Source organism: Elaeis guineensis, chromosome 2 (genome assembly GCF_000442705.2).
Source record: "Elaeis guineensis isolate ETL-2024a chromosome 2, EG11, whole genome shotgun sequence".
NCBI lineage: Eukaryota > Viridiplantae > Streptophyta > Magnoliopsida > Arecales > Arecaceae > Elaeis > Elaeis guineensis.
In genome coordinates, this window is record NC_025994.2 from 104,435,234 (window position 1) to 104,458,326 (window position 23,093).

General features: G+C 38.5%; 1 protein-coding gene across 7 annotated transcripts; it reads right to left on the reverse strand.

The window, feature by feature from the left end:
* Positions 1–504: 504 nt before the first annotated feature.
* LOC105045435 (transposon Ty3-I Gag-Pol polyprotein) lies at positions 505–20,129 on the reverse strand. Of its 7 annotated transcripts, none has more exons than XM_073252494.1 (6): positions 19,971–20,129; positions 16,349–16,409; positions 16,157–16,281; positions 15,616–15,665; positions 1,123–1,193; positions 505–922 (listed from the first exon to the last, which is right to left on the reverse strand). In XM_073252494.1, exons 1-5 carry the CDS (start codon positions 20,079–20,081, stop codon positions 1,151–1,153), a joined length of 390 nt encoding a protein of 129 aa, XP_073108595.1. In that variant the 5' UTR covers positions 20,082–20,129; the 3' UTR covers positions 505–922; positions 1,123–1,150. The 7 variants fall into 7 exon arrangements, 5 of the variants coding, with proteins under 5 accessions (XP_073108595.1, XP_010922030.1, XP_010922024.1 ...); XR_012138984.1 differs by lacking the exon at positions 505–922 and adding an exon at positions 10,440–12,619 and having other exon boundaries at positions 967–1,193; XR_012138983.1 differs by lacking the exon at positions 505–922 and adding an exon at positions 14,913–15,060 and having other exon boundaries at positions 967–1,193.
* Between the last annotated feature and the right edge of the window lie 2,964 nt (positions 20,130–23,093).

Consider the following 23,093-nt stretch of genomic DNA (forward strand, 5'->3'; position numbering starts at 1 on the left):
CATGGATCTCACTCAGAAATCCATAAGGATCTCTCATGTGGGTTTTCTGAGTTGGCTATGAACCCAAACACCGCCCATTGACTCCACGTACAGACCATGGTGAACCCCATCCTTCCAAGTGGTCAAGAGTAGCATCATGTTATCATGGGATCGCATAATGCCAACTCATTGTTTATGTTGTTGTCATAAACAGCAAAGAGACACACAAACCAGAAAGATAACTAGATCTGCCTCTTTCTACATTCAAACATATTAATTTCAGAATCGCATTTTCGCTTCAGAGTTATGGAGCATCTGACCCAAACAAACAGCAGCAGGAAACTGAGCTGAATCTAGCATCATCTAAAGGGTACAACAAATATCCAACTTAACAGGTGTCAAATTTTTTGATCAAATAGTAAGAAAACTTGATTGTCAACTTTGTTGAATGGAACTACAAACATCTGACTGTTAATAAACTTTGAGTAGCCGAACAAATTACCATGCTCTTGGATGAATGTGATGTAGCTAATTACCAACCTTATTACTCGTTCAAGTATTGCTCAACTTCAAGTGACTGAGAATCAGTAACGTAATATACACAGATGGCATGATGTGGGACTTATTGTCCATCACATAGTTTGTCTAGGAGACTACGACCGAGTTGTGAGCCAGAAATGTAATTTTTCTTAAGAAAAACAGAGAGATCCAGATAGAAATAAAAAGCACTGATATGATTTTGTACCAGGGCTAGTAAGGTTTCTCATGCTTAGAAGATTTAACAAAAATGCAATATATTTTGTCAAAAAAATAAAATTACCATGATGTCTCGCAACAAATATAAACCTACATGGTGGAGTTGTTTCTGGTTTCATCACTTGCATTTGATGGCATTGACAAGCCTGTCAACAAGCAAAATCAGTTCCAACTTTCAAAAATTCTCCTGAAATGAATATATAATGCACATGACAAAATCACCAACTGATAAGAGCAAAATCATCATACTTAATTGAGACATAGCTTCAAGATCAATTATTTCTCTTAAAAATAATTCCAATTTGGATCCATTACAAAGGTTTAAAGTACAAACTTTTGGCTGATTTTTTTATAAAAAAAAGTTATTTACAGTATCAATTATGCTACTTGAGTTGGCATGTTAATTCTCAACAATCTACATGTTTGCTTTCCTTTCCCATCTTTCCTTTGTGTCAAGCCTGCAAATGACAAAGAAATGTGTGAGCATTTACCATCAAAATACAGATCCTGATTATATAAAACATGAGCCACAAAATTTTGGCACTCAAAGATGGAGCAGCCTAACTAATTTAAACACTAATACCAGCATTTCTGATAACAGCCTGAACCAGGCAGTAAGGTGTGTAATCTACTGACCAGGCGAGGAACTGGTACCCACACTGCGGCCGTTTACTTGGTTCCTGGTCAAAGTGTGCAGAACCAGTTAAATACCACTATTGTCAACTACCAATATTCTCTGCTCATTTTCCGATGCGTTCTTTGTTGGAAGGGTGATGGGCATAATCATAAACTCAAATACTACTGCTTTGATAAAATATGATGCCCATATAAAATACTTGGAGTGGAAGAAGGATTGGATAATACTCTTGTATTATAGAATCATAGATTACTCCACACTACTAGACTCATTACATAAGATCCTATATATAGATACATGAAGGTGACTCCTAGGCTACCCTCTTGAATACAAAGTAATCATTGATTTTTTAAATGATCCTTAGTTTTCCTAAGTTGACTCTTTGATTTAAGAGTTACATGACTCTTTGATTTTCATAACATACTAATGATTAGACTCTTGAACTTTCACTAACATTAATTACAAATTAACTTCCAATACTCCCTCTTAATTTGTAATTTTCATAACATCTCTAATCACGAATTTGGACCGCAATCAGGAAGAAAATCACATACAGCATAAGCTCTTCTTTTTATTCCACGAGAATGTGTCTCAGTATCTTCTTTAATTACTCTTTCTTCCATCTTCAGTTTTAACTCATTCAGCTCTTTCGTTGCATCTTCATAATCTTTTTTTAAATCTTCATAACTTTCATACAAATCTTTCATAATAGTCTTGACTTCATCCATCTCTAGAAAATGAACATTTTTTATGATAATATTATAAATACCTTTCAAATATTTGATTGCTTGTAACGCAACATCATTCTTAGCTTCTTTCTTTGTAGTACTTTCATGACCATCGATCACTAATCTTTCACTCGAATCTTCAAACTCAACTGTTACTATAAAATTTGGTAAATGATCTAGTCCAAATTTTTCACATGTATACATTACTGGTGATAAATTCAATTTTTCAAGTACCTCCTTGAGCATCAGTTTGAATGGTGCAACCACAGATATAGACATTTTACCCTCCATTGCACACTTGTTGTTGTTGATAAAGAGGTCTCTTTGCTTCAACCTCTTAATTTTACTGAAAAAACTGCACTTGTTTTTCTTTTTTTTTTTTTTACTTTCTCAAAAAACTCTCGAGCTCTTTGGCTCTGAAGCTTTGAGGCTTTCTGGCTCTGAAGCTTTGAGGCTCTCTTGCTCTGTGGCTCTATGGCTCTCAGGCTGTCTGAGTTGCTGTAGAATCAATCCTATACTTTGATAGTTGCTTTAGGATCAATCTTGCTCTGATACTACTTTGTTGAAAGGGTGATGGGCATAATCACAAACTCAAATACTACTGTTTTGATAGAATATGATGCTCATAGAAAATACTTGGAGTGGGAGGAGGATGCTCATAGAAAATACTTGGAGTAGGAAGAGAATTGGATAATACTCTTATATTATAAAATCATAGATTACTCCACACTACTTGACTCATTACATAAGGTCCTATATAGATACATGAAGGTAACTCTTAGGCTACCCTCATGAATACAAAGTAATCCTTGATTTTCTACATGATCCTTAGTTTTCCTAAATTGACTCTTTGATTTAAGAGTTACATGACTCTTTGATTTAAGGGTTACATGACATATTAATGACTAGATCCTGGAACTTTCACTAATATTAATTACAAATTAACTTCCAACACTCCTTAATTTGTAATTTTCATAACATCTCTAATCACGAATTTGGGCCGCAACCAGGAGGAAAATCACGTACAGCATAAGCTAAAAAAATCAATCAAGGAATTATTTTCTTCTTTGAGATACCTAATTCCTTGCTTCTTTGTGCCTTGTAAATACTTTAAAATTCTTTTTATTGCAACTAGATGTAACTTGCTTGGATTGCTCATGAATCTTGATACATAGCTCACCGAGTACATGATATCCTTGTATTGGTAAGATAGATCAAGGATCCAACTAAGCTTCGAAATTCTGTAGCATCGGCTTTCTTTGCTCCATCATCTTGTTGTAGCTTTTCATTTACAGTCATAGGTGTTGAAGCTGTTTTGCACTTATCCATTTGGAACTTCAAAATATCTTCTAGGTACTTTTCTTGAGACAAGAAAATTTTTCTTTTGGATTGCTTCACTTGAATTCCAAAAAAATACTTCATGAGTCCTAAATCAGTCATCTCAAATTCTTTCATCATATTATACTTGAATTCCTTCACCATCTTCAAGTTAGTGCCCATGTAGATAAGATCATCAACATATAAACAAACGATAAGAAAATTTTGAGTACCTTGCTTCTTCACATAGAGTGAGGGCTCACTTGAGCTTCTTTGAAAATCATTCTTTTAAAAGTAACCATCAATTTTGCTATTCCAAGCTCTCGGTGCTTGTTTCAGTCCATACAAAGCTTTTCTCAAGTGATACACTTTGCTTTCCATGCCTGACTTCATATCCTTTAGGTTGCTCTATATATATTTCTTCTTCAAGCTCTCCATTAAGAAATGCTAATTTTACATCAAGTTGATACACATTCAACACCATTAAGGCTGAGAGTGCAAGAACTGTGCAAATGTCTCATTGAAGTCGACTCCCGATAGTTGAGAATAACCCTTGGCCACTAATCTTGCTTTATGCTTTTATAAACCCATTTTAAGCTAATGACTTCTTTGTCTTTTGGTAACTCTACAAGCTCCCATATCATATTCTTCTCAATGGTTGCTATTTCGTCATCCATGGCTTTTCTCCAAGCATCAATTTTGGCGGCTTCTTCGTAAGCCTGAGGTTCACATCCAAAGAAGGCAACATCACATGAATCATAAATATCTCTTAAAGAACGCACCTTCCTTGGTGGAGAATTTGAGTCCATGGCTGCATCAACTTGAGAGCTTGCGCTTGTTCTTGGTGGATTTGAGCTTGAACAAGGTGATTGATTTTGAGAAGGGTGATGGATACAATCACAAACTCAAATACTACTGCTTTGATAGAATATGATGCTCATAGAAAATACTTGAAGTGAAAAGAGGATTGGATAATACTCTTGTATTATAGAATCATAGATTACTCCACACTACTAGACTCATTACATAAGGTCCTATATATAGATATATGAAGGTGACTCTCAAGCTACCCTCATGAATACAAAGTAACCCTCGATTTTATAAATGATCTTTAGTTTTCCTAAGTTGACTCTTTGATTTAAGAATTACATGACTCTTTGATTTCCAATAACATATTAATGATCAGACTCTTGAACTTTCACTAATATTAATTACAAATTAACTTCCAATACTCTCCCTTAATTTGTAATTTTCATAACATCTCTAATCACGAATTTGGACCGCAACCAGGAGGAAAATCACGTACAGCATAATCTCTTTTTTTGTTCCACAAAAATGTGTCCGAGTATCTTCTTCAATCACTCTTTCTTCCATCTTCAGCTTTAACTCATTCAGCTCTTTCATTACGTCTTCATAATTTTTTTCAAATCTTCATAACTTTCATACAAATCTTTCATAATAGTTTTGACTTTATCCATCTCTAAAAAATGAACATCTTTAAAGATAATATTATAAATACCTTTCAAATATTTGATTGCTTGTAGCGCGGCATCATTCTTAACTTCTTTCTTTGTAGTACTTTCATGACCATCAATCAGTAATCTTTCATTCGAATCTTCAAAACTCAACTGTTGCTACAAAAATTGGTAAATGATCTGATCCAGATTTTTCACATGTATACCTTGCTGGTGACAAATTCAATTTTTCAAATACCTCCTTGAGCATCAGTTTGAATTGTGCAACCACAGATATTTGTTGGAAGTTAATTTGTAATTAATATTAGTAAAAGTTCAAGAGTCTAGTCATTAATATGTTATGAAAATCAAAGAGTCATGTAACTCTTAAATCAAAGAGTCAACTTAAGAAAACTAAGGGTCATTTAGAAAATCAAGGGTTACTTTGTATTCATGAGGGTAACCTAAGAGTCATCTTCATGTATCTATATATAGGACCTTATGTAATGAATTAAGTAGTGTAGAGTAATCTATGATTCTATAATACAAGAGTATTATTCAATCCCTCCCACTCCAAGTATTTTCTATGAGCATTATATTCTACCAAAGCAATAGTATTTGAGTTTGTGATTATGCCCATCGCCCTTTCAACAAAGTGGTATCAGAGCAAGATCGATCCTAAAGCAACTATCAAAGCATAGGATTGATTCTACAGCAACTCAGAAAGCCTGAGAGCCATGAGCCACAGAGTCAGAGAGCCATGAGCCACAGAGTCAGAGAGCCTTCGAGCTTTAAAGCTTGAGAGTTTTTTGAGAAAATAAAAACAAAAAAAAAAAGAAAAACAAGTGTAGTTTTTCAGTAAAATTAAGAGATTGAAGCAAAGAGACCTCTTTATCAACAACAACAAGTGTGTGCAATAGAGGATAAAATATCTATATCCGTGGTTGCACGATTCAAACTGATGCTCAAAAAGATATTTGAAAAATTAAATTTGTCACCAGCAAGATATACATGTGAAAAATCTAGATTAGATCATTACCAATTTTTGTAGCAACAGTTGAGTTTGAAGATTCGAGTGAAAGATTAGTGATTGATGGTCATGAAAGTACTACAAAGAAAGAAACTGAGAATGATGTGCGCAACAAAAATCAAATATTTAAAAGATATTTATAATATTATCATAAAAGATGTTCATTTTCTATAGATGGATAAAGTCAAGACTATTATGAAAGATTTGTACGAAAGTTATGAAGATTTGAAGAAAGGTTATGAAGACACAATGAAAGAGCTGAATGAGTTAAAGCTAAAGATGGAAGAAAGAGTAATTGAAGAAGATACTGGGATACATTCTCGTGGAACAGAAAGAAGAACTTATGCTGTACGTGATTTTCCTCCTGGTTGCGGTCCAAATTCATGATTAGAGATGTTATGAAAATACTATTGCTTTATTGGAAGGATGATGGGCACAATCACAAACTCAAATACTACTACTTTGATATTCTCTGCTCATATTTGTAGTTGACAATAGTGGTATTTAACTGATATTCTTTGTTTTCTTGATCAACTGACATCAAAAAATGAGCAGAAAACCAAAAGGTCGCACAATTGAACCAAAATAAGACAACCTCCCACCCAAATAATCCACCAAATAGGCAAAAGAGCAAGCTTGGCCTCAATGGAATCCACCAAAAAGTTAAAGCTAAGATGCTTATCCTCAAAGAAATTCCATCAATAAGCTGAAGCTAGAAGAAAAAATCCACTTCTTAAGAACAAAACAGATTAATTTTTGGTATTCAATATTCTGCTTTCAAGTTCTGTAATTATATGAATTTATAGAAACTAAAACATCCCTCTAGCCTTAGATTCCCAAGAAAGAAATTAATAGGACATTAATCACACTTAAAAAATATAAGAAAATGATTAAAGACATTTAATTCCCAAGAAATACTCATAATAGCAGTCAAACTCGGATAGAAAGACTATGCTTTAGTAAAACACTCGTAACTCCTAGAAAGCCCCAAATTACGAGACTTGATGTGTTGGAAACTAGACTCATAAAGCTTTCCAACCATATATGGCCCACACTACACGGACTTCTAGAATGATTCAATTTTGAGATCAAAGTTGATCCAAAATAGAGGATGTTACTGTCTTTTGGACTGTAGACAGTAAACTTTGTTTTCCATTATCTTTTACCGAGGATACTCCGATGTCATTCGCTTCCGCTGCACCCAATTTTAATTCCAGATCTTCATCTTCATGCTCACTATGATAGGGAGAAAGATCAGCTACATTAAAAGTTGCAGAAACATCATAGTCGCCCGGTAGTTCAATTTTATAAGCATTCTCTCCAATTCGTTGAAGAACCTTAAAAGGTCCATCAGCTCGTGGCTTGAGCTTTCCATGACGTCCCCTAGGAAACCTCTCTTTTCATAGATGGATCCAAACTAAATCTCCTTCCTTAAAAGCTGCAAGCTTTCAAAACTTATTAGCTTGATTTTGGTACTTCTCATTTTGCTTAGCAATACGATCCCGAACAAATTCATGCAACTTCTTGATATTCTGGGCTTGAGTTTTAGCATCTCCACTGAAATTATGGAAAGTAGGAAGGAGAGCCAAGTCTAATGGATTAATGGGGTTACGTCCATAGAATATTTGAAAAGGACTCGTTCCCGTTGTTTGGCTGACTGAACGATTGTAGGCAAACTCAGATTGTGGTAACACCAAATCCCATTGGCGAATGTTTTTCCCAAGTAAGCTCCGTAGAAGGTTGCCCAAGCTTCTATTAACAGCTTCTGTTTGCCCATCAGTATGTAGGTGATGAGAAGCATTAAATTGCAAATTAGTTCCCAACTTTCTCCAAAGAGTACGTCAAAAGTGACTCATGAACTTGAGATCACGATCTGAAGTTATAGTCTTGAGAATTCCATGGAGCCTAACAATATCTCTAAAGTATAAATCAGCAACTTGAGAAGCATCCAGAGTGTTGTGACATGGAACAAAATGAGCCATTTTAGAGAACCGATCAACGACCACCATAATTGAATCCTTACCCCTTTGAGTTCTAGGCAATCCCATCACAAAATCTAAGCTCAATCCCATCACAAAATCTAAGCTCACATCTTCCTATGGTGCTGTTGGAACTGGCAGTGGGGTGTATAAACCTGTGCTTTGATTGTGAACTTTGGCAACATGACAAGTTCGACATCGCTCTATGTAAGATGTCACATCCCGTTCCATTCGAGACCAATAGAAGTTTTTTTGAGCAAAAGCAAGTGCCTTGTCTCTTCCAAAGTGTCCACCCAATCCTTCTCCATGAGCTTCTTTGATAATGGATATTCTCAAAGAACCTTGAGAAATGCATAACTGATTTTGCTTGAAAAGATAACCATCTTGAAGTAGGAAGTGCTTGAATAGTCCCTTAGAACACTCTTTCCATATCAGCCCAAAGTATGGATCATCTTCATATAATTCCTTCACCATTTCGAAGCCTAAGACTCTTACTTGCATAGTGGACAACAAGGAATGTCTATGGCTCAAAGCATCAGCCACTTGATTTTGTTTTTCCGATTTATGCTTGATGTGAAAAGTATAAGCTTGAAGAAACTCCACCCAATGTGCATGTCTCTTGTTGAGTTTATGTTGTCCATTGATAAATATTAATGCTTCATCATCTAAGAAGAGAATAAACACTTTTGGCAATAGATAATGACTCCAATGATCCAAGGCTCTAACAATAGCATAGAACTCCTTGTCATGAGTAGTTACGCCGGCTGTTGCTTAATTTCTCACTGAAATAAGCAGTTGGCCTTCCTTCTTAACTAAGGACAGCACCAATGCCTACACTAGAAGTATCAGAGTCCACTTCAAACACCTTGCTGAAATCTAGAAGTACTAGTGTAGGTGCCTCGGTCATTTTCTTTTTAATAAGCTCGAAGCTTTTTTAAGCATCTTCACTCCACTTGAATATGCTACTTTGGATGCATTCGGTGATTGGAAAGATGATAGTGCTGAATCCCTTGATGAAGCGATGATAAAATGAAGCAAGATCATGGAAACTTCGAACTTCATGGATAGATTTCGGTGTTGGCCAGCTGATGATGGCTTCCACCTTGCTGGGATCCACTTTCATTCCTTCACTTGATACAACATAGCCTAAGAAAATTAGGCTATCGGTGAAAAACTCACACTTCTTCAAATTAGCATACAACTTTTGCTCCCTTAGCATATTGAAGACTTGTTGCTAGGCTTGCAAATGGATCAGATTGGATCGGGTCCTGAATGATTTAGACCCGACTCGATTTTTTGATCGGATCTTGATATTGGACCTATACCCATCTCGATAAAAAATCGGATCGGATCCATGGCCAAATTTATTGACCCATTGGATCATTTAGATCGGATCGGATCCATATATAACCCGGCCCCAATCCATGAAATGTGAGTCCAGTTCGGATCTGGTTCAGGTCAGATTGGGTCACGGGTTTAATTTATTTGAAACCTACCATCAGTGAATACTAATGGTGGATGACAATTCAGAAAGGCCTCTTTTTTTTTTTCCTCCAATCCTCCAACTGTAGCTTCTAATAATTAATTGTATTGGATAACAGAGGGAAACAAACGATTTTTGAGAACAGTCAAGATTTCAAAAGCCCACATAAAAAAAGAAAAGTAAAAAAAAATATGAATTTTATAAAATGATATAATTGTCCCAATCTAAAACATCATATAGGGGGAATACTTGTACATGGTTAAAAATAAGACTGCATATATTGTGAATGACACAACGTCTGTGCACATTAAAGCATGCTCTGAAATTTCTTAAAGTCAACAAAACAAAATTAGAATTCAAAAATCCTCTTGCTTTTATACCTCATGGCATGGTAAACATAAACTAGAAAGTTTAGAAAACTAAGCCCAGCAAAAAGCTAGAAGAAGTAATCGAGATGTCCTTCATTTAAGTTATCAGGAATTCATCTAGTCTTTCCTCCTCGGATTGTTATAGATGTTACAACAATCAGAATAAAAAAATTGAAGAGTTTGAAAAATTTTTAGTTTTGGACATTTTTAGTTTGAAAATCGAATGGAGAAAATCGAAGGGTTTGAAAAATTTTGACCCAAGCCCAAATCCCTATTTGGGTGAGTCATGCTAACTAGGTTCGGATCCTATATTTGGATCCGGATCGGGTCGGGTCGGATCGGATCATGTATCTTAAGATCCAAATTAACCCAAAAGTCTCCACGGATTGGGTCGGGTCGGATCCAAATTCAAAAAATCCAGACCCGACCCGAAAAAGAAAACCGATCCAATTTTTGAACCCAACTCGGCTCCATGGGTCTTTTAAATGGGTTTGGGTCAGGTCTAACCGGATTGGATCGGATCAGGTCACGGATCAACTCGACCCATTTGCAGCCTTGCTGCAAGTGATCAAGATGCTGCCCAGTATTTTTACTATATACAAGAATATCATTAAAGTACACAACAAATTTTTCAATGAAAGGTTTAAAGACATGATTCATAAGACGCATGAAAGTACTAGGAGCATTAGAAAGACCAAAAGGCATTACCATCCACTCATAAAGTCCATCTCTTGTCTTGAAGGCGGTCTTCCATTCATCACCTGCCCTCATCCGGATTTGATGATACCCGCTGCGAAGATCAATCTTGGAGAATATGCAAGCACCATGTAGTTGATCAAGAAAACCATCAAGATGTAGTACAGGGAAGCGGTACCTGACAGTAATTTTGTTTACCGCCCTACTATCAATGCACATACACCACAATCCATCTTTCTTTAGGACAAGAAGGGCTGGAACAGCACATGGACTCATACTTTTCTTCACAAATTCCTTCACTATCAGTTCATCTACTTGCTTTTGAAGCTCCTCATGCTCCTTTGGGTTCATTCTATAGGCTGTCTCATTAGGAAGGGCAGCACCAGGAATGAAATCAATGCAATGTTGGATCTCTCTCATGGGTGGCAGTCCCATTGGCAATTCTTCCGGTACAACATCCTGAAATTCTCCAATGGCTGCATATCAGCAGGAATTTTCTTCTTTTCTTCATTCTCTTCTAAGACAATAATAGCATAGGTCTCTTCTTCATCATTATAAACTTTATAAAATTCAGATTTGGAGAGTAAATTACCTCCTTTCTCTTGTGGAGGCTTAGAAGAATCATTCAACTTTATAGGTCCTAATATGACCTTCACTCCATCTTTTACAAAAGAGTATGTATTTTTGAAGCCATCATGAATGACTTTTCTGTCATATTGCCAAGGACGTTCAAGGAGCAGATGGCAAGCATCTATAGGCACCACATCACACCATATCTCGTCCTTATACCTCTTTCCAATAGACAATTGAACAAGACATTTTTTATCAACCCTTACCTCATTTCCTTTGTATAGCCATGATAGCTTGTATGGTTAAGAATGAGCCACAGTTTTATGGTTCAGCTTGTCCACCATTTTTGTAGCCACCACATTCTCACAACTTCCACCATCAATAATAACATCACACACCTTGTCATGAGAGATGCAACAAGTATGAAAAATATTGTTGGGAAGCCAATTATCCTTTTCCATATGAACAGAATTCAAATTTCGTTGAATGACTAGCAACTCTTCTTGATCACCATATGGGACGTCTTCTTCCTCATCTTCAGCTTCATCAAAGATAGGAGGGTCTAGAGTTTTTCCTTCATCATCTCCTTCTCCAATAAGAGTTACTACCCTTCGGTTTGGAAAATCGAAAGCAATATGACCAATTCCTTGGCACTTGTAACATTTACGAACATTGGACTGAGAAGTACCTTGACGAGTTGGGGCTGCTGATTCATTCCTTGCAGGTAGCTGAGATGTATTGGACTTATTTGCTGAAATTGGTTTGGCGATTGAAGTGCTCCCTTGGTTTGGTGCTCCAACTTTCAACCATGGTCGAGATTGACTTCCTTTTGCTTCCTTGAGCTGCTTCTCCACCTTGAAGGCAAGCTTGGACATATCATTGTATGTCCAATAGGACTGTAACTGAACCATATTGCAGATTTCAGATCGAAATCCTCCAAGATAACAAGCAATCTTTTGCTCTTCTGGTTCATAAAGGTCATAAAGTATTGAAAGATTATCAAACTCAGCTGTGTAATCTTCTACAGAGAGCTCTTTTTGTTTGAGATTGTATAATTTGAGAAAGATATCTTGACAGTAATATTCAGGTAAGAACTTCTTCAACTCCTTCGTCTTCTCTCAAGTAACAATTCTGCTCTTACCATCACGAGCTCGCTGTTTCTTCAAATGTTCCCACCAAATGGATGCATGTTTTCTTAATTTAATAGCTACTAACTTCACCTTCTGATGTTCAGCAACATCCTTGTAATCAAAAACACATTCAACAGAATGAATCCAATCGATGAATTCTTCCGAATGAACTTTCCCTTCAAATTCTGGAATATCAATTCGGATGTTGAGTTCTTGCTGGGAATTTCGGTTCCTTACAGCTGGATGGCATCGGGAATCATCTCCACTTGAGGCTTGAACGTGGGCATCATGAAAAAGATTTTCATCCTCTTCATCGGGACCACCTACATCTAGAACATGATCAGCATGGTTTGTATTTTTAATGTGCTACAGGCAATTCTGAAGTTGCTGCACTTGTCTCCTTAATTCGTCCATCTCGATATCACGAAGATCTCTTTCAGCTGGTTCTCTGGCGTTCTGGTTGCGACGACGTGGAGCCATCAATCTAAAGCTCTGATACCAAACTGACATCGAAAAATGAGCAAAGAACCAGGAGATAGCACAAGTGAACCAAGATAGGACACCCCCCCGCCCAAGAAATCCACCAAATGGGCAATAAAGCAAGCTTGACCTCAATGGAATCCACCAAAGAGTTGAAGCTAAGATGCTTATCCTCAAAAGAATTCCACCAATGAGTTGAAGCTAGAAGAAATCCACTTCTTGAAAATAAAACAGATTAATTTTTGGTATTCAATATTCTACTTTCAAGTTCTGCAATTACATGGATTTATAGAAACCAGAACATCCCTCAGCCTTAGGTTCCCAAGAAAGAAATTAATAAGACATTAAACACACTTAGGAAATATAAGAAAATGATTAAAGACACTTAATTCCCAAGAAATACTCGTAATAGCAGTCAAAGTGGGATAGAAAGATTGTGCTTTAGTAAAACACTCGTAACTCCTAGAAAGCCCCAAATTACGAACGGTTTGATGCATTGAAAACTAGACTCATAAAGCTTTCCAACCATATATGGCCCACACTATACGGACTTCTAGAATGATTCAATTTTGAGGTCAAAGTTGACCCAAAACAGAGGATGTTACTATCTTTTGCTGAGGACACTCCGGTGTCAAGCAGTACTTACTGGCACTTGCTGGTTCAGCCTGGTACCTATTAAGCATGGGTCAGTAGCATTTTTCTTTAATTTTTTTTTTCTAAGTTTCCAATGGGAGAGAAGGATCGGCAAAAGGGAATCTTGTTGTCCTCCTACTCCACATTTGGCCATCATTAGCCCAAATCTGTGCAACAGAAGCTTGTAGGAAGGTAACTCGTTCCTCCTTCCCTTCTTTTTTCTTCTTTATCAAACAATGGGACTTTGATGCATTTAAATGGGACACCAAGTGGGTCAAAAGAATCAGTCATCTCCCAAATTCAACCACCACCATGTGGAGCAGTCCTTCACTAGAGAAAAAATCATTGCTGTCCAACTTGCAAGCTTAGAGATCATAGCCTTTAAAGTTTTGGATCCCATAAAATACAGGCTAGAAAATCAATTTGCATGAGTGCATAGCAGAAAGAAAACAAATCAGTAAAACACAAGTTAGTAAACAGCCTTACAAAAGTACACAACTAATCAAAGGCCTCATAAAAGTACACAAGTTCTGAACAAAATTTCATAGTTATGCCATCTTGAAAGCCTTTCTGAACATCTGGTAGTTGATCTGCATGAGAACCTAAGGTCCTAAATAAAGAATTCATCTTTGTAGGAGCAACTCTAACCACAAAAGTTTACAAACAGTATGTGCCATGGCAGATTACTTAATTTTGACACTGAATATAGTAAATCCAATTTCCAAGTGCCAATTTGTTTGAATACAAGCTTCATCCGATGTCAATAGGTGAGCAAACCCAATATACATTTGAGATAGGGAAGGATATGTATCATGACATTATGTCTTGATACGAAGGGATATGAATCATGACATATTTATGAGTTGTTTCGGGACATTGAGAGCTGATTAATAACATTCTACCATATGGAACACCTGTTTCTTAGTGAAACTGTTGCAGATGCTTTGAGTGGTAACCTGACCACCAATTCCATGCATCTCTCCTCTCCTCAACTCACATCTCTAAAGATACTCCCCACCTTAAATACATACTTATCATGGTTATTTTCTCGCAGTCAAAAGGTGATAAACAAGATAGGTGCCACCAGCCGAAAGCAGGAATGTATCTATCAAGTTACACAAATGATAGAAAATACCTTTAAAAGATAGATCACATCAATCCATGCTTTCTCTCACATACATCACATGAGCACAAGAGTGGTAGTAATTATTAAGTTAAAACATGAATGAGAAATCACCAAGTTATTCCCCTTTGTGGTTCTATTGATATTCTTTTAACTTTCACAACTTTCACCACAATCATGTTTAGGTTGATAGGAGTTTCCATGCATTGAATTCCAACAAATTAAATCTCTTGTGGAAGATCAGTAATCGATTCCTTCAATAGACCAGGCCATCGCAACCCTAAGAACGTACCTATTTTACCAAGATATATGGTGTAAAATTTTTCTTGTAATGTTGTTCAAACTGTTGATGCCTTCAACATCACCAAAATTTATTATGATGCTACCCGTTAATGTCGACACTACGAAACTAAGACTAGTTAATTAGAAGAATTTTGCAGTTAGGATGGCTAACAAGAACCAATGAAGACATATAAATACTAATTCCAACTACACTAACAAGGCCTAACTCTTGGCAGTAATTCAAGTCCACATTGAACTTTAATCTACAACTTTGATCATGCTTGCTTCAGCAACAATTCTTGTATGCTGTTTTCTCCTCTTAAACATTCATCAAGTAATGCTTTTCCATGTCCAACTAGTGCAGCAGCCAATGTAGATGCACAGCAATCATTCATATAGACATGAATTTTGATGCCTGCAAGAAAGTCTCGAAGTTACTCAATGCCACTGACCAAGCCCTTAGCAGCTAAACATACTACGTTTTGGACCATATGACAATGGTGTTCAACCACAAGGCGTAAAATACATGATATCTAATGAACAACTTCATACTAGATTAATCAGATATCTTTATAGTGGGAGCAGGAAAAATTAAATAAAGCCCCCACTTTCCCTTAGGGAACAAGAATGCATCTGACGTATTCACTTTCTCAGAATAGATCACTGTGGTCTAAGCCATAAACACATTTTTCATATAACTTAAGTAAATTAGAACCATCTACAGCATGCTTCATGAAGAACATGTAACTTCAACTTAAACATGAAAATATAATGATATTCTGACATGTTGATGCATAGTATTATTTTAAAAGTCAAAAATGTAAATGACAGTATGAAGCATGTGAAGTATTTAGTTTTTCTATGCTTGTCAAAGGATGCAACCATGGATTCATGACAAACATAAATGTAACAAAAAATGTTGAAAACAAGGTCACAAATATAAGGACAAGGTATGGGAAAGCAACAATACCCCCAATGTAACTTCCGTCTCTTCTTTGAGTCTGGATTAGCTTTTTCTACCTGATGAAATGAGAAAACACAGTTAGTTCCAATAAGTCAACTGGGATTTTTTTTTTTTTGAGGAACAAAAATAGACTTGAAGCCACCTGCCATTCAAATATAAAGATCTGAAGTATCAGTAAAACTAATTACCCAAAATCCTACAGCCTCGTCTCATTAATAAATAGCGGAAGAAACAATAATATTAATTTTTTTGGTAAGCTAACCCTGATTAATTTATATATCTGAATATACAGAAGAATGCCTTTTATCTTTTTTTTCTTTGTTTTCTTTTTTGCAATCTGAAAAAAAAAAAAGTTTGATTCATTCATGCACAGCCAAAAATTTATTCCAGAGCCAGCAGATGTGTCATAATTATCATGATTAAGCATAGACTGATCCTCTAAATTGCTACAAAGAAATTACACAAAGATGATCCCAAGAATTAAGAAGTGCCATGGATTTTAAATGTTTGTTATTAAGAAAAGGAAAGAGTAGTTTGTTGCACTTACCAAGCACGTATTTTCCTTTAAATTGGAAATATTTGAATCTTCAGTGACACCAGACGCAGATACATCTTTACCATCCTTAATGTCAACCTCCTCCAAGCACATCTTCACATTCCTACCAGCATTCCCTGAAGAAATCACAAAAAATATGAATGAACTGATTATGATAACAAAAGGTTAGAGATCAGAAGGTACCTTTAGATTTTGCTTTATCCTTTGTTTTTTCTTTTAACAACAATCGTTTATTGTGCAGTTCCTGAAGGATGCAAAAATAACAGCAAACAAGAATGAGAGCTGTAATAATATAATGAGAATGTGATAAACTACATGTATGGCAGATTCAAGAGCCCTGCCAGATAATTCGAATCCGACTATATAGGGAAACATATAGAGCACAGAAAGGAAACATTGGACAGAACATGGTTTCAAGTCTGTCCATAATGCTAAAAATAAAACTAAACTATGTTCACATCAACCAAAGGCAAATTGGAATTCGTGTTGGTTCTGTAATTTCAACCACAACTGACTTATAGGGCCAAATTTATTGTATACATGGTCCAAAATGTCTAAATTGAGGCAAGAATCTTAATTTGAGGCTAGTTATTTTTCATTCATTTTGAAATTGTTTGTGTTATATATTAAGCCTCTCAAACGCCCTTTTTGCAAGACTGAACTCAAAATTTACAATTTTTAAGTAGAATTCCATGCAATAGGTGTTGGTTTGCACTTTTTTTTCTAAGATATGCTATTATTCTGTAAATCTAGTCAAACTGTGCAATATCTTGTAAACCTTGCTCGCAACTTGTAAAGTATCACAAAAAACAGTAAAATTCACAAAGTATCACAAACTATGATATCTTGTTGGCGTAGAAGATTCTCACCCAAGTGCATATTATCACTTTAATATTTTGTCTGAGCTATTGGTGTAATTTGTGATATTTTTTTCTTATTTTCTTTCTAATTCCTAGGTTTTATTTTTATTCTTACAGTTTGTAAAAGGTGTCAAACAATTCAAACTACATACAAAAACAACTGAAGGTTCAAAATCATACAATATATTCTGAAATGATATCTGAATATTGTTCTCTCCTTGTTATGTTTTTCTATTTCTTTATTGCTTCTGGACCAAAACACTGAAATTTGAACCTGAACTCCCAAAACTGCCATAATTGCTGAAACAACTGACTTTGCCCAAACCAAATAGTTGAAATTTTAAGAACCTTTGCAAGGAAGACCAGATTAAGATAAAAATCAAGGATTAATAAGAGGGTTACAAGCAAGAGAAAAAATAGTTGAATGCATCACAAAAAGTTTATTTCTCATAATTTCCAACTTTGTAATCATGGCCTATTCTTGAAAGCTTACATGGATTCTCCACAAAACTAAGTTTAGAAGACTTTTAATAACGATTTTGATTCTAAAGTATAAAACTTTTATCATGATTAGAATACTATTTTTACCCAATGAATAGTTGGCTGATGGCTATAGAGCTTGATCCTAAATAAAATTTAAAAAAAAAAAAAAAAAAAAAAACTTAGAAACCTAAATTTGCCAAATTCCAAAGATCAAGTGAGAACGTTTGCTTTCTAGAACCTTTCCACTCTCTTACATATTCATGTTTTGTCCACACAATCTAATAAATTTCTAACTAAGCCACATCAAACTCCCCCTTTTGAGAACTTGTCCCTAGTTATAAAGGGATGCCCCATACGAGGCTCTTGCAATTGCGAGGTTTGGGGGAGGGTCAAATATAGGCAACATTACCCACACGTGCAGAGACGCTATTTCCATAGAACTTATCCACAATTCAAACGCTATTTCCATAGAACTTATCCACAATTCAAAAATAAAAATTACAACCTTTATGATAAAGAAGAGCTAAAGACAAGGTTAAATAAGAGAGCACAAGAGGAGGGTTAAAAGAGAAGACAAGAAGAGTCATGAAATCCACCACAAAGGAATACTCATCATCTCCAAAAATCAAATATTTTGATGACGGTGCTTCTCTTAAAAGTGTAAATAGATCTATAATAATACAAATCTGGGAACTTTTTTTGACAAGTCTGAACTAGAGAATTCCTATTATAACTAAAATACTGTTAACCCAAGGTTGCGAAAACAAATTCAGCAATTAGGGAAAAAATTCATGATTAAATTACAGTTTACTTTTGACCAAACCCTGACTTCTAAATCATTAGATTTTGGAGAGGAACTTTGAGATATCAGTCCTAAATCTCCCAAAGACCCTTGCAAGAAATAAAATATCACTAAAATCCAACATTGAATAAAAAAGTCCAGCCTTCATGAAGCTCAATAGCTACACTGCAGTAAATTTCAGCCATTCAATCTAATAAATCACCAAAATTATGCTACATGAGAACACAATGAGTAGAATATTCTTTACTATTATTTAGCTTTACTCTTAGCCAGCACACTCACATGCTATTTAGAGCTCGAGAAGACTTAAAAGAGCTATTCCTAAGTTAACCTAGTCTACCTACAGACTCCTAACAAAAATTTCCTGTATCTTCAAAGAGTGCAGCTATAATGGTGGCTAGGATGACAAATTTCAAGAAGAACATGCATAGGGAAGAAAGTTATCGAGCGATTCAGTTGAAATTGTTGATGATGATGCAGCTAATCATGCTCCTAACAAGGAATCTAACTCATATTCTGACTAGCTGAATGAATATCAATTTCAGCAATACAATATCGATGACTTCAAACAAAAAATAATTAAAAGTATCAGAAAACATAAAGAAAAAAATATCCAGAAAAGTTCAAAATAGGGAGGAAAAGACAATTTCACATATACTATTAGACATCGTTTAGAGAACCATTGCAATACATGGATCTTTGAGTGCACAATTTTGGCAGTAGTAAAATTATCAGCAGCATATAAAAAATACTAAAGAGTTGTTAAAAAAAAAAAAAAAAATCCTTCTTCACATCATTTTGCAGTGCTGGATATAATCTTACACTTGACAATCTAATTGTCTACAAAAGCATGACCTAATTTCATTACAAAATAGAAAGTTTTGTTCTAAAAAAAAAATCATGATATATCTAGAAGTTTTGCAAAGTTTCTACTGAAACACGACAAATCAACAGGACATCATGAAAGATTAAGAACATATCCCAGGAACTTCTGCGGTTCAAAGCCAGGACCACAAAGAAATATATATGATATCAGACTTTATAACTCCGACCTTAATGCTCTCTAGAAGGTTTTCTTTGCTTTAATTTTCACCTTGACCTTTATACAAAGAGAGGATCTAGGCCAAGAATCTTTATAATGAGGTATTGGATATACACTGCCCATTATAGATCACCTTATGAAAGTTATACCCAAACTGTTCCTTATGAGCATTCGAGGATGCCACAAGTAATCTAGGAAAAGTAGACAAATAACATCTTGATAGCAACCGAAAACGAAAAGAAACGAAAAGAAATAGAAACAAACAAACAAAGAAATAACGAAAGAAAAAAAGAAAGGAAGAGACTTCTTGGATGAATTTCCACTTTTCTCCAACAAAGCTGAAGCAGAAAAAGATATTGCCATGTTTCCCAATCAAGCTTCAATTATCAGGTATATCCTTTTCTTGGATACTTCTTAATATTAGTTTCCGCGCATCCAGAACCATGTAGCACATATCTTTGATGATATTGAATCAAATCTAAGCGGAAAATTTTCTCATGGAATCGGTATGAAAATAGGAATTGCCATCATTCAAATTAACAGCATCGAAAAGGAAAAAAATAAAGAGTAAAAAAAAAAAAATCGGAACTTATCCAGAGCAAGAAAGGGGAAATCTACCCGGAACTTGTCGAGGCGAGACTGGGTAACCTTCGAAGATCTGAAATTGGGTTGGAGGAGTGGCGTTGCAGCCAACGCGGCCTCCCTCCTCGCGGCCTCCTCCTCTCCCATGGCGCCCTTGAGAACATAAGCGGGGGGCAAGGGAGAAATATAAAGCGGTCTTAAATCCGGTGACCAATATCCCCGACAAAAAAACTGGAGGATCTCGGCCCGGCCTCCATGGGCTGAGCGATTCAGACATGGACCGAAACCTTGGTACATCTCGGCCCAGAAGTGTTAGGATTTGACGCCTCGAGATTCAGCCCACATTGAGCCCACAGCGAGGTTCGCGGCGAAAAATGGAGTCCAACGAGACCAAGATCACCTGAATCGGAGCTCGGATGGAGAAGATACGAGCTTTCGAAGATGGCACGAAAATCGAGGCGACGGAGGACCGCCGGCGACCGGCGGCGGACGGCAGCAGCGCGGCCGCAGGCGGCGGCGCGCGGGACGCGCGTCCCAGGCCCGCGTGGGACGCGGGACCCAGGCCCGCGCGGGACGCGCGACCCAGGCCTGCGCGGGACGCGCGTCCCAGGCCCAGGCCCGCGCGGGACGCGCGTCCCAGGCCCAGGCCCGCGCGGGACGCGCGACCCAGCGGCCTGCTGGCCCATCCCCGGTCCACCGTGGACCGGGTGGTCCACGGAGCGGTCTGTGGACCGCGTGGGCGTTTCTCACGCGTTTCTCGCGGTCCACGGCCCTATTTCGTGGACCAGAGCGCGATCTAAGGGTCGAGGACGCTCCCGGTCTTGATCCAACGGTCCGGAGAGATTTTTGGCTTTGTTTAGGATTCCTAATCCTTCTCTAATCAAGGTTTAAAGCCTGTTTAAACCTATAAAAAGCGTGTGAGGTAACAGAGAGGGTGGTTTTTCGGTTTCTCGCCGCCGTACGAACCGAGAGGAGAGAGAGAGGCGTGAGGCGCTGTGAGAGAAGGAGCAGGAGGCTCCTGGACAGCGGTCGCCAGGCTCTTCAGGGGTTCAGGGGGGTCTCCAAGAGAGAGAGAGCTTTTGTGAGGGGAACTTCATGTGAGAGAGAATTGGGTGTACAAGGGTTGAGGGTGAGGTCTCCTCTTGTAAAATTTTCTTTTCATAGTGAAGTTTGCATGCCCCGTGGAGGCGAGCCCTTTTGTGGCTGATCCACGTATTTTGATTGTTTTTCCTTTTGTTTTGTTTCTTCTTTCTTCCTGCTGCATCGCGTGGTACTGAAAGGATCTTGGGAGGTGGTGTCCTGGCCAGACATCCACTCAACAAGTGGTATCAGAGCAAGGCGGTACAAGGACGCAGATTGCAGTGGTGGTGAGCAAGACTGAAGATGGAGAAAACAGGAACAATCAGGATGGAGATCAACAAGTTTGATGGTAAGAGCAATTTCTCCTTGTGGCAGGCAAGGGTGAAGGACGTGCTCATCCAACAGGGGTTGATCGAAGCTCTCTTGTGCGATGAGAAACCGACCACCATGGAGGTGCGGGATTGGAAACGGCTACAGATGCAGGCGGTGAGTACCATCCGTATGTACCTGGCGGATGAGGTGGTGATCCATGTGCTGAGCGAGACTTCCCCGACGGTGCTGTGGTCGAAGCTCGAGGAGTTGTACATGGCGAAGTCTCTCACCAATACTCTTTTCCTCTGGAGGCAGTTTTACCAACTGCGGATGACTGAGGGACAGAGCGTGCAGGAGCATTTGAGCCACTTCCAGAAGATCCTCACCGACCTTCTCAGCGTTGGCGAGAACGTTGTGGAGAAGACCAGGGCGCTGGTTTTGCTGGCATCGCTTCCTTCTTCGTACGAGTCCTTGGTGACTGCTCTTCTAGTGGGGAAGAGCACTATCAAGATGGACGAGGTCACCGCGGCGATACTCCAGAACGAGGTTCTCAGGAGGGAGAACCCAGCTTCGAGCTCAGGTGGCGATAGCTCAGCTTTGGTGGCTTCTGGAGGAGCAGGAGGCGGTAGACGAAGCGACAGGAGATCGCAACTAGGGCGGTCTAAGTCCAGGAGGGACTTGAGCAAAACCAGGTGTTACCGGTGTGAGAAGTTGGGGCATCTAGCCAGAGATTGCCCTCAACTGAAAAATCGGACGGTGGCTGCTGTAGCGACGGCCGGCAGCGATTCAGATGAAGATGTCCTGGAGATATCTGACGAGGTATCTACTTCTTCCCAGCAGTGGATATTAGATTCTGCATGCCCCTATCATGTGTGTTGCAGAGAGGAGCAGTTTGACTCCCTGGAGAACAGTGAGAGCACTGTATATCTGCCGGATGGATCGAGCTGTGCGATCAGAGGCATTGGGACGGTCAGCTGGAGGACACATGACGGTGCAGTGAGGAGATTGGGGGAGGTCCGATACATACCCGATTTCAGGCGGAATCTTATCTCACTTAGTAGACTGGATTCGAGAGGCTACAGGACGGTAGCTGGTGGAGGAATCCTGAGGGTGCTACGCGGCGATAGGATTGTGCTGGAGGGGAAGAAGGGGAGCAGAGGACATTATTACCTGGCAGGGAGCCCAATGCGAGGTGGAGCATCGGGAGCCAGGTGGAGCCCAGAGCGAGGTGGAGCTCCAGGAGGCGGATTGGGCACGAGACAGAAGACTCGGGAGGACGAGAGGCGACGTCGCAAGGTAAGATTCCTATTGCCGCAGGATGATGCCCCGAGCAGGTCTCAGGTCAGGAGGAGCACAGCATACGACGGAGATGGGATCGAGCAGCCTGGCTCGACTCCCATGTTTGCCCATCCATGATCAGCAGGCGATTGCCCCAGGGCATGGGGGCGAGGAGATCCAGAAGCTCTCGGAGTTTGGAGGAGGCCGAATATCGAGTCGAGGTGGAGATTGTTAGGATTTGACGCCTCGAGATTCAGCCCACATTGAGCCCACAGCGAGGTTCGCGGCGAAAAATGGAGTCCAACGAGACCAAGATCACCTGAATCGGAGCTCGGATGGAGAAGATACGAGCTTTCGAAGATGGCACGAAAATCGAGGCGACGGAGGACCGGCGGCGGACGGCAGCAGCGCGGCCGCAGGCGGCGGCGCGCGGGACGCGCGTCCCAGGCCCGCGTGGGACGCGGGACCCAGGCCCGCGCGGGACGCGCG